This window comes from Equus asinus, chromosome 15, assembly GCF_041296235.1.
Source record: "Equus asinus isolate D_3611 breed Donkey chromosome 15, EquAss-T2T_v2, whole genome shotgun sequence".
NCBI classification, from domain to species: domain Eukaryota; kingdom Metazoa; phylum Chordata; class Mammalia; order Perissodactyla; family Equidae; genus Equus; species Equus asinus.
Genome location: NC_091804.1, coordinates 25,740,341 through 25,751,700, shown reverse-complemented (window position 1 = coordinate 25,751,700; position 11,360 = coordinate 25,740,341). Strand labels below are relative to the sequence as shown.

The 11,360-nt window shown below is 57.6% G+C and overlaps 1 protein-coding gene across 1 annotated transcript; it reads left to right on the top strand.

Moving 5' to 3' along the window:
• Positions 1 to 640: 640 nt before the first annotated feature.
• E2F1 (E2F transcription factor 1) lies at positions 641 to 9,980 on the top strand. Its single transcript, XM_014828783.3, has 7 exons — positions 641 to 1,037; positions 5,704 to 5,794; positions 6,149 to 6,368; positions 7,223 to 7,375; positions 8,109 to 8,223; positions 8,318 to 8,540; positions 8,665 to 9,980. The coding sequence occupies exons 1-7, from the start codon at positions 777 to 779 to the stop codon at positions 8,910 to 8,912; spliced, it is 1,311 nt and encodes a 436-aa protein (XP_014684269.3). The 5' UTR covers positions 641 to 776; the 3' UTR covers positions 8,913 to 9,980.
• Positions 9,981 to 11,360: the final 1,380 nt, after the last annotated feature.

Here is an 11,360-nt window from a genome sequence, read left to right as displayed (position 1 = left end):
CAGCTAAAACGGGTCTTGCAGGAAAATCCCAAACTGTATTAGGCCAGACGTCCCTCCACCACTCCTGGCATCCCCCTTCTACTTGGGCTCTGGGTGACAAAGGTAGGGCGGGTGCAGGATTTGGAAGGAAAGGGCAGAGGCTGGGCAAATTGAGGATGGGAGATGTAGCTGGGGCTTTGGAGGTGGGCCTGAGAACCTAGAAAAGAGGGGCGGTTTCTAGAAATCTGGGCTGAGGGTGTTGGGGCTACAGGTGATGGCTTTGGTGGGGAACTCCGAGGGTCACGTGGGGTCTGCTGATGGTGAGAGGTGCAGAAGCGACGCTCAGTCCCAAAGGTCTCCAGACGGATCAGCAGGTGAGGTGTGTCGGGGCGGGGGCGGGGCCACCACGCCTCGAGCCCAGGCCTTCGCGGCTGGGGGCGGGGAGTGCGACCGCCCAGGGTCCCGCCCCGACAAAGCCTGCGCGCGCGCCGTCCCGCAATTGGCCGCACCGCCTCGCGCCGCCGCCCCGTCCCGCCCCCCGCCGCCGGTCCGGCGCGCTGCAGCCAATGGGCACGGTCGCCGTCGCCTCCGTCACGGCCCGGCCAGCCAATGGTGGCTGCGCTCGGCGGCGCGTGGCTCTTTCGCGGCAAAAAGGATTTGGCGCGTAAAAGTGGCCGGGACTTTGCAGGCAGCGGCGGCCGGGGGCGGAGCAGGATCGAGCCCTCGCCGCGGCCTGCCGCCATGGGCCCGCGCCGCCGCCGCCGCCTGCCCCCCGGGTCGCGCGGGCCGTGAGCGCCATGGCCGTAGCTGGGGCCCCCGCGGGCGGCCCGTGCGCGCCGGCGCTGGAGGCCCTGCTCGGGGCCGGCGCGCTGCGGCTGCTCGACTCCTCGCAGATCGTCATCATCTCCACCGCGCAGGACGCCAGCGCCCCGCCGGCCCCAGCCGGCCCCGCCGCGCCCGCCGCCGGCCCCCGCGACCCCGACCTGCTGCTCTTCGCCACGCCGCAGGCGCCCCGGCCCACACCCAGCGCGCCGCGCCCCGCGCTCGGCCGCCCGCCGGTACGGACACCCGGGACTCTGGGCCAAGCGCGCTGCCAGGACCCCCGCGCAGACCCAGGCGGGGCGCGGTGTTTGGCCCGAAGGCAGCGGGGGCGGGGGAGGGGGTGCTGAGGCTCCCGGGCTGGGCGGTGCCGAGCCTGGGCTGGGCCTCCGGGCCCCGCCCCGGGGTGCAGGGTGACCTCGGGCCAGTCCTTGTTTGCTTCTCTGCGCCCTGGGCCTCAGCTTCCTCACTGGAGCCGCGCGTGGGTCAGACTCAGATAATAATGGCCCACGTGTATTCACCTGGCGCTGACTGCCTGTCAGGCCTCTGGCGAACTTCGAGCCAGCTAAAACTCATAACCACGCTCTGAGCTCGGTGACCCATCTGAACTGAGGCTCAGAGAGGGGAAGCGACTTGCCCCCATCACAGGGCTCAAAGTGGTGAGACTGGGATTTGAACTGAGGCCTGCTGGCTTCAGACCAGAGCTTGTGGCCGGGTGGTGGGCACGGTTGCTTGGGGAAGTGAAGGGGGGCATCCTGGGGCCAGACCTTTGAAGGGCCATTAAGGAGACCCTCCTTCCTGCCTCAGCGCTTGACTGCCAGGTGCAGGCCTGGCCCTCTGGGCCTCTGGGGACAGGCCTCCTGGCTGGGAGGCCTTCTCTGAAGGGGCGGGGTGGCTGGGCCAGCTGCTGATCCCCTCCTTCTGCCTGTCCTTCCATCTGCCACCCTCCACCCGCCCAGGGCCTGGTTGCCATGGAGCCTCATTAATCAGGCAGGCAGACCCCTGGGCCCCTGTGGAAGTACTGGGTAGGCTGGGCCTCTGGGAGATGCCTTGATAAAGTGCTCCCTGAGCAGCAAGAGGCTCAAGACCAGGTCAGACTGGGGGGCCCAGAAGAGGCAGCTGAACTGCAGGGGGAGAAGGGAGTGGAGGCCTGGAGCTCGGACCTGTGGGCTGCGGGACAGGGTGTGGAGACCAGTTTGACTGGCACAGCCTGTGGGTGAAGGTGGGGCAGGCAGGAGGGGTCTCAGCAGGGGGCTTGGAGCAAGTAGGAGGGGTGAGTCAGGGCCCTGCGCAGGGAGATGGAAGCTGCCCAACTGCTGATGGGGGCCTGGGTGGCAGCTGGTCCCTGAGGCATCCAGACAAGGCTCCCCCAACCTCATTGGCCCCATGCCCAGTGCTGCCTTCCGGAATCACCAAGATGCTAATAATAATAACAATAGCAGCCACTATTGTTTTGAGACTGTTTTGTGTGTCAGGCTCTGTGCCAAGCACTTTACCCAGTTAACTCATTTAACCCTCTCGGCAACCTTCCCCTTTTACAGATAGAGAAACTGAGGCCTGGAGATGTTGGAACCTTCCCTAGTCCTTCAGCTAGTGAGTGGTAGGACCAGTCCAAACTTCCCAACTAGTTAACTGCTAGGATGCCTTGCCTCCTATAGATGCTAATAGAGATTGAAGGAAGCTCAGGGGCCCTTCCTCCTACTGAGTGAGGGGGAGGGGGATTGTACCAGGAGTGGGTCACCTGGCTCGTCTCCTATACCCTGATGGCCTATTCCTGCAGGTACCAGCTTGGGGCCCTGGACAAGTATCCTCCATTTAGCTGTCTGACAAGTACTTACAGGCCCAGGGCTGTGGGTCCTGCCCTCAGGCAGCTGAGCTCCAGGCTCAGAGGAACTGCCAGAGACTGGGCTGAGGAGACATGCCCTCTGCTCCACCCCCAGTGGTGTCAGGGGCAGCCTCACTGGGCCTGAGCATTCCATTCATTCAACAGTTGTTGACTTTGTGAGTGCCCATGAAGTACTAGGCACAGAGGCAAGTAAGGAGCCTCTGCCTTCACAGTACTTAGGGGCTAGTGGGCATTTTCTGCCAGTGGGTAGGGGTGGGGGCCTAGCTTTTGCCCTCCAACACCCCCCAACTCTTGTACCTGTGAGTAGCCACTGGCCGTATGAGCTGTGACCTCCACCGACCTCTGCACTGGCGTGCATTTGGGGCAGTCCTTGAAATAAGCTGCAGGGTCAGCTTCTGCACCAGTGAGCATTCATTGAGCACTTCCTGCATACAAGGCTTTGTGCAATTCAGCCCTTCCTTCTGGCCCTTCCTCTCCACCTCTACCCTGTTGTCATGGCTATTAAAAAACAAACTAAATGTAGTACACATTTACTATAGAAAAAGTTAAGAGACGAAGGTTGAAGTGGGTGGGGTCTCAGCCCCATCCATTTTTCCTTGTTTTCTTTTCCTAAGCCTGTTCTGTTTTGTTTTTTGGGGTGGTTATGACAGCTTTCCTTTTCAAAAGTTTTAAAAATTGTAGTTTTTCCTTTATTTCAACGTTCAAAGAGTGCATCATTCACACTTTACAGACAAGGCATCAGTCCCCCATCCCCCCCCATACAGAGGTTACCTCTGAGATGGATTCTGTGATAACAGAAACTGAATCAGAGAAAAACGATTGCATGAGTTTTTTAATCCAAAAAGGGATCATATAAATGCATTTCCCTATAACAGTGTTTTTCTTGTCACTATGTCTTGGAGAGGATTCTGCATTGACCTGCCTCAGTCCCTGACAGCTGCTGGTACTCCCGGGGCTAGATGAACCACAGTTTTTGTGGCCCCTCCTGTGGATGGGTGTTTTGAGTCATCAGGTTTTTTCACCAGTGTTCTGTGTATCTTCATCCCTGCCTTTCAGGGCCCCTGCTGGGGTCTTTGCCGTGGCACCCATCTGCCTGAGCCCTTGTTTTAGCGTGTGGCATTGACCTGCCTTCACGGTGGGCGAGGGCCTGGGGAACAGGGAGGAGGCGAGGGGTGCAGTTGGCAGGAGTATGCCAGGGTACAAGTCCTTGGGCGGGGCTGGAGAGGGGTACATTCTGATGGGCTCGCGGGGATCTGGCTTCTGGACTGGGCTCTGTGCCACCCCACTCTGGTTCAGATCTGGGCTCCACCTCTCAGTCTGTGTGACCTCTCTGAGGTGCAGGCTCCTCGGGAAGCGAGGATCATCATGGCACCCGCTGCAGGGTGGTTGGCGGGTTTGGTGATGAATGCTGGTGAAGCAGTTACTTAGCATGGTGCTCAATTCAGAGGAAGCACCCAGCTTAGCTCTTCTGTCCCCTCAGGGAGCCCATGAATGTGTGTGTGAGAGGGAGTGTCCAGGTCTGCCAGCACGTGGGGAGGTTCATGCAGCAAACGTTTGTTGGTGCCCAGGCCCTGTGCTGGACACTGTGTGCAGAGGTTATTGAGACCCAGTGCCCACCTCTGAGGGGCTCCCTGGCTTCTGGGTGAAACACATCTGCAGAAATTTGTAGTGAGAGACAGTGTGGGAATAGGTTGGGTTCGAGGCAGTTGAGAGGGAGAGGCACAGTCTCTGTTGCAGGATCAGAAAGTCTTAAGTGGTAGGCAAGGTGCCTGTCCAGACGGGTGGAAGGAGTAGGTGCAAAGGGTGGGAGGCAGAGGCAGGGAGGGACCAGCATAGGCTAAGGCTCAGAGGCACAAGTTTATGAAAAAACACGTCTCAACAGAAGTTCATGTGGAGAAGTGGTGGCAGATGAGGATACTAAGGTGGAAGGGGACAGATGGAGGCAGGGGGACCAGTGGGGAGACTGCCAAATGGTCCAGGTGGGAGGTGGTAGTGGCTGTGGTGACAGGATTTCTTGGCCACTAGATAGGAGGAGGGCAGTGGGCGGGGCTGAGGGGGTGGGGCTGGTTTTGATCAGGATGCTTTTGAGATGCCCGTGAGACTGCCAGGGCAATCTTCCTCGAGTGTGTGAACTAAATCACAAGGCATCCTGGGCGGGGATGCTGGCTCTGCCACTTCCTGGCCGTGTGACCTTGGGCCTTTCTGGGCTTCAGTTGCTTTATGTGTAAAGCGAGGCCATTGCTGTGCCGCCAGTCCCTAGGATGGGATGATCTAATGGAAGCAAAGCGCGTGATGAGCACCAGTTGCTGTCCTGTTCACAGATAGTCACAAACCAGAGAGAGTCGGCGACTTGCCCAAGGGACCTGTATCCTAATGGCTTAAAACAACAAACATGTATTATCACACAGTTTCTGTAGGTCAGGAAGTCAGGGGGCACTTAGCTGGGTGCTTCTGGCTCAGTTTCTTCTGAGGTTGCTGCCAAAATGTTGGCCCGGGCTCCAGTTGACAGCAGGTGTGACTGGGGTTGGAGGATTTGCTTCTGAGCTCACCCATGGTCCTGTTGGGAGGAGATCTCAGTTCCTTGCTGCTTGGGCCTGTCCTTTGGGTCACTTGAGTGCCTGCATGACATGGCGACGAGCTCCCCCCAAAGTGATCCAATATAGAGAACAAGGAGGAAGCTCCAGTGTCTCGAGGACTCAGTCTCAGAAGTGACACACCACCACTTTCACCACATTCTGTTCATTAGAAGCAAGTTACCGGATCTGGCCCATACTTAAGGGGAGGAGAATTAGGCTCCATCTTTTGAAAGGAGGAGTATCAAAAAATTGGCAAACTACCACAGGCCCCCAGGGAGGTAGGGGTGGAACTGGGACTTCCAGTTGAGTCTTCTGTCCTGCAGTAGGATTGTGTCCCTTAGGATCTGCCCCTCACTCACACACTTAGGCATACTGGTAGAGAAACTGAGGCTGGGGCGGCCCAGGAGCACCAAGCCCTCAGCCGGGTCTCTTGTGGCCTCACTCTCCTGGTTACTGGGCATCCTCCCATTTATTTTGCTGCAGGTGAAGCGGAGGCTGGACCTGGAAACAGACCATCAATACCTGGCTGAGAGCAGCGGGCCAACCCGGGGCAGAGGCCGTCACCCAGGAAAAGGTACCCAAGGAGCACAGGCTGGGGCAGCCCCCCTGACCAGGCCCAGGTTGGGGTGTGGACAGACAAACGTGCTTGGAAACTAAATCTCTGGCGTGTCAGGCCTGGGCCTGAGCCAGGCCTCTGGGGGCCCCAAGGGGTAGCTGGAGTGGCCGCCTGGCATGGCTTCCCCAGGCCCTGGGGGGTAGGGAGTTCCCCAGCCGGAAGAGGAATGCTGTGGTTGGCAGGCAGCCGCCACAGGGCCTCCCTGCTTGGCCTCACCAAGGGGAAGAAGCCATCGCCCCACCCCACCCCTAGGCTGGCCCAGCTGGGGGTGGGGGTGGTGCTGAGGGACCCTGCCTTGCCTGGCCCCCCCAGGTGTGAAATCCCCCGGGGAGAAGTCACGCTATGAAACATCGCTGAATCTGACTACCAAACGTTTCCTGGAACTGCTGAGCCGTTCAGCTGATGGTGTTGTCGACCTGAACTGGGCAGCAGAGGTGCTGAAGGTGCAGAAACGGCGCATCTATGACATCACCAACGTCCTCGAGGGCATCCAGCTCATTGCCAAGAAGTCCAAGAACCACATACAGTGGCTGTAGGTACCAGCCAAGCGGGAGGGTGGGCAGAGGCCAGGGCTGGGCCAGCCTGGAGAAGCTGATAGTGATGCTGTGGCTGCCTGCGTCCCCATCTTAGAGCTGGGGATACAGGTTTAGAGAGGAGAGGTGGCTTCCCCGAGGTGATGGGTGCAGGAGAGTTCACAGGTCTTACGTATCCACCTCAGTGTGGCTGTACATATTTGTTCACCTGGGTAACCATCATCCAGATCAAGATAAAGAACATTTTCAGCATGCCAGAAAGTTCTCTGTGTCCCTCTCCAGTTGTCGCCCACCCCTCATACCCCCAGGTAACCACTATTCTGACTTCTCTTGCCATTGCCGGGCTGCTCTAACGCAACTCTTTTATTCCTGTAAATTCTTTTATTGTTCCCTTCTCACCTCTTTCCCTGCTCGTCCTCCTCCCCTCTCTTGAACACATCTTACCTTCTCAGTTTTTGGTAGATCATTCCATTCTGCATCATTCTTTTTTTCTTTTCACTTGACAACAAGTCTTAGAAGTGCTTTGGTGTCTGTACATCTAATGTATTCTCATCTTTTTATACAACTGTGGAGTACTCTGTGGCATGTCTATGCCATCATTTACTTATCCAGCCCCCTGCGAGGGCCACGTGGGTGTTTATAGACAGATTCAGGCCTGACTTTAAACCCAGGCCTGTCTGACTTGCAGCCCAGCTGTCAGCCCTCTGCTGTTTCCTAGCTGAGGAGCCAGACCCAGAGGGGCCAGGGTTTGCCTGGGCCTCAGAACAGAGGCAGCAGCAGACTGGATGCCGAGGGTCAGGGCTCCTGGGCAGAGGGGTCAGGAGCTGCTAGCCCTCGCTCTGCTTCCCCACAGAGGCAGCCATGCAGCAGTAGGGATTGGTGGGCGGCTTGAAGGACTGACCCAGGACCTCCGGCAGCTGCAGGAGAGTGAGCGGCAGCTGGACCACCTGATCCACATCTGCACCACACAGCTGCGCCTGCTTTCCGAGGACACTGACAGCCAGCGATATCCTTGCACTGCCTGGAGGGCAGCGGTCGGGGGTGCCTCACCCAAGTGGGACCAGAGAGGCTACCCTGGGTCCTAGATCCAGGAGAGGGCTCTGGCTTTGGATGCTAGTCCTGGCTCAGCGTTTACTCACTGTGTGATACTGGACAAGTTTCTTAAGCTTTCTGAGCCTCAGCTTCATCTGTAAAAGGAGAAAATAATCCAATTCTGAAATTGCACAAATTAGAACAAGAAAAGCTGGTGCCAGCAGTAATGAACATTATTTAGTACAGTGACTCAGTACATGGTTGTAGCTTCAAGGTTAGAGATGCAAGTTTTTGTCTGTTTTTCATTTGCAAAAGTAGAAACTTTATTTTAAAATAAGCTTTCTTTTTAAGTGAATACCCAAATTATGTTTGTAAATTTTGGACACAACCACTAATTGACAGCGAGGTCATGGCTCAGAATAAATCCTCAGCACCACACCTTGAGTTATGTTAAGTAATTTACATGAAATTATTGAAGGCAGCCATCATTACCTTGGGATTCGATGGGTAGAATGGTCTTATTGTACAGATGTGGAAATTGAGGCTCAAGGGCATGAGATAGGCTCAAGCACTAGTTATGTGCCAGGCCCTGGGGTGGGGGATGGAGAGGACAGCCATGACTAGGCAAGTGTGGGCTCTGCCTTATGAGCTCTTGGGGTGGGTGGCCCCCAGAAGTCAAAAGTCATATGATCCTTGACTCCACCAACCCTGGCCTATGTGACTTGCCAGGACCTTCGTAGCATCGCGGACCCTGCAGAGCAGATGGTCATGGTGATCAAGGCGCCTCCTGAGACCCAGCTTCAAGCCGTGGACTCCTCGGAGGTGAGACCTGGGACTCCAGGCCCCGCCAGAACAGGCTAGGCTGGGATGGTGGTCAGCTGAGCCTCACTTTACCCTGCCTGCTGCCTCCATCCAGACCTTTCAGATCTCCCTTAAGAGCAAACAAGGCCCCATCGACGTTTTCCTGTGCCCTGAGGAGAGCGCGGGCGGGATCAGCCCTGGGAAGACCTTGTCCCAAGGGACAGCTTCTGGAGAGGAGGACAGGGCAGCTGATCCTGCCACCACAGTGCCACCACCATCATCTCCCTCCTCATCCCCTGCCACGGATCCTAGCCAGTCCCTGCTCAGCCTGGAGCAAGGTAGGTGAAGGGTGGGAGGGGCAGGGCAGGGGCCCCTCTCCCAGGTGGGTGGGCAGGCATGACAGCCCCCTCTGCCCTCCCTGCCGGGGCGTCCCCGGCCTGTGATGCTCCCCCGTCTCCCCAGAACCTCTGCTTTCCCGGATGGGCGGCCTGCGGGCCCCTGTGGACGAGGACCGCCTGTCCCCGCTGGTGGCGGCTGACTCGCTCCTGGAGCATGTGCGGGAGGACTTCTCCAGCCTCCTCCCTGAGGAGTTCATCAGCCTGTCCCCCCCCCACGAGGCCCTTGACTACCACTTTGGCCTTGAGGAGGGTGAGGGCATCAGAGACCTCTTCGACTGTGACTTTGGGGACCTCACTCCCCTGGATTTCTGATGGGGCTGAGGGGGGCCAGGGCCTCCTGAGATGCCCATCCTGTCTCTACAGCCCTGGAGCCCCTGCCCCTGCCTCTGGCCGTCCTCCCAGCCCAATTGGAAACATTTAATTTATACCCCTCTCCCCTGTCTCCAGAAGCTTCTAGCTCTGGAGTCTGGCTACTGCCAGGAGGCTGAGCAAGCCAGGAAGGGAAGGATTCTGTTTGTGGTGTGTATGTGCATGCACCCAACACCCATCATGTGTGTACACGGGGTGAGTGGTGTGTGAGCATGTGTGTGTGCATGTGCCGGGGAATGAAGGTGAACACATCTGCGCGTGCACTGAGAACACGCCCCAGTGTGTCCACGTGTGTGTGCATGAGTCCATGTGTGCGCGTGGTGGGGGCTCTAACTGCACTTTTGGTCTCCTTGCTCCAGGGGCCCCACGAGGCCCAGGGTGGCCACCTGCCCCCAGAATCCTGCGTGCTGACCAGGCCGGGTGGCGAGGCCTTGGCCTGCTTGTTTGCAGGACAGCGAGAGCACTTCTGTCGTCTTAAAGGTTTTTCTGATTGAAGCTTTAATGGAGCGTTATTTATTTATCAAGGCCTCTTTGGCAAGCCTGGGGCACCAGCAAAGGGTAGGAGGGATGTGGGGCTGATGCCCCAACTCCCTGTACCCCTGAGCGAGGGCGGGGGTCCCTGAGCTGTTTTTTGCCCCACTCTGAAGGAGCTGAGGCCTGAGCGGTTTATTTATTGGGAAAGTGAGGGAGGGAGACAGACTGACCAACTGACAGCCATGGGTGGATTGAGGGGGTAGTCCCTCCCCAGGGGTCACTGCAGGGCCCCAGCTGCCCCCCAGGATGGATGTGAGATGGGAGAGGTGAGTGGGGGACCTTCACTGACAGGGTGGGCAAGAGGGGTGGGTGAAGGGCCTCCCCCCAGCCCAGACCACAGGGCTCCTCCTGTGGCGTTTGAAGTGCCCCCCTCCACCCCACTTCTTGCTCTGCCCCACCCTCCAATCTGCACTTTGATTTGCCTTCCTAACAGCTCTGTTCTCTCCTGCTTTGGTTTTAATAAATATTTTGATGGTGTTTGGGCCAGGTTTTGGGTCTGTGAACGGGGAGCAAATTTGGGGGGTAGGGGAGGTCAAGGTTGCCAAGAAAATGCCGGATCTCTACTTCCCTTCTCCTTGACCCTGCTTGGATTCATTACATTTGAGCCTCACAGCCCCAAGAAAGGTAGGGTTCATTATAATTTTTGTCTAACCTAAAAAAAAAACTGATCCAGTAAAGTAATGAGTGAACTCCTCTCCTTTCCCCAGCCCGAGGGAGGCCACTCTGATCAGTTTTCTATGTTCCTTCCAGATGTTTCTGGGCATTTGTAAATATGCAACAGATAATTGCAACGGGCTGACGTGTCCCGTTCTTTCAGGTTCTTGGAATGGGAACACAAGTTCCCTCCCCCTCATGAGGCTCTCAGGGTCTGCTGGAGGAGGCTCACACAAATGAGAAGATCCGGGAGGGCTTCTTGGAAGAGGTGGTGCTTGAACTGAGAGCTCAAGGATAGTAGGGGTTAACTGAGCAGAGAGGGAAGTATAGGCAAAGGCCCTGGGGCAGGAGGGAGCAGGGTGCAGAGGACCTTTGAGAAGCCAGTGTGGCTGGAGTCCTGAGGTGAGGGCCAGAGTGGAGAGAAGGTCAGTCTTGCAGTTATTCAGGGGTCAAGGACTCACTGGTGAGCCTGAGGCAGGAATAACACGTCCTGTTTTATATTTTAAAAGCTCTCTCTGGCTGCTGTGTGGAGGAGGGATTGAAGAAGGAGCCAGAATGGCAGAGGGGAGGGGGAAGAGTAAGACTGAGTTGAGTTTGAAAGTAGAGGGGAGGGTGACTGGGAGGCGGTCCACACCCACCTGTTTAACCCTTAGGTGGTTCTCTGAGCTAGTCCCTATTGTAAGCCCTTTACGGAAATACAGTGACTCCCTGCAATAATGCTATGAGGTGCCCACTACCACGCCCATTTTGCAGACGAGGATACAGACACTCAGAGGTGAGGACACTTGCCAGTTTTCCCTGTAGGGTGTCATTCTGTTGTGCTGCAGGTGGCTTTGTGGACCCTATGATGGTGTGGGGCCTGCCCTCGCTGGGGACGCACAGCCCCACCCGTTGTGTCCCTGGCTTGTAGTACTCCCAGCTGGCCGTCGTTTACTCAGCCAGTCCCTGGTGGAAATGGCCCTTCGGGTGGCTCCTTCCTCCGTAGCGGCCACCCCTGTGGGAGGCTCTGGTGGCAGAACTGCGGAGGTGAACGGTATTGGGGTTCTACATGGCGCGGTCCTTGCCCACCTAAAGGCTGGCATTTGCACCCCTTTTCCAAACGGGGAAACGGAGGACCGCGGTCTCGGGCCGGCGGGGAGGGGCCCGCGGCGGGCCTGGGCCGTGGGCGGAGCCGCGGGGGGCGGGGCGCCAGGTCCGCGCCGG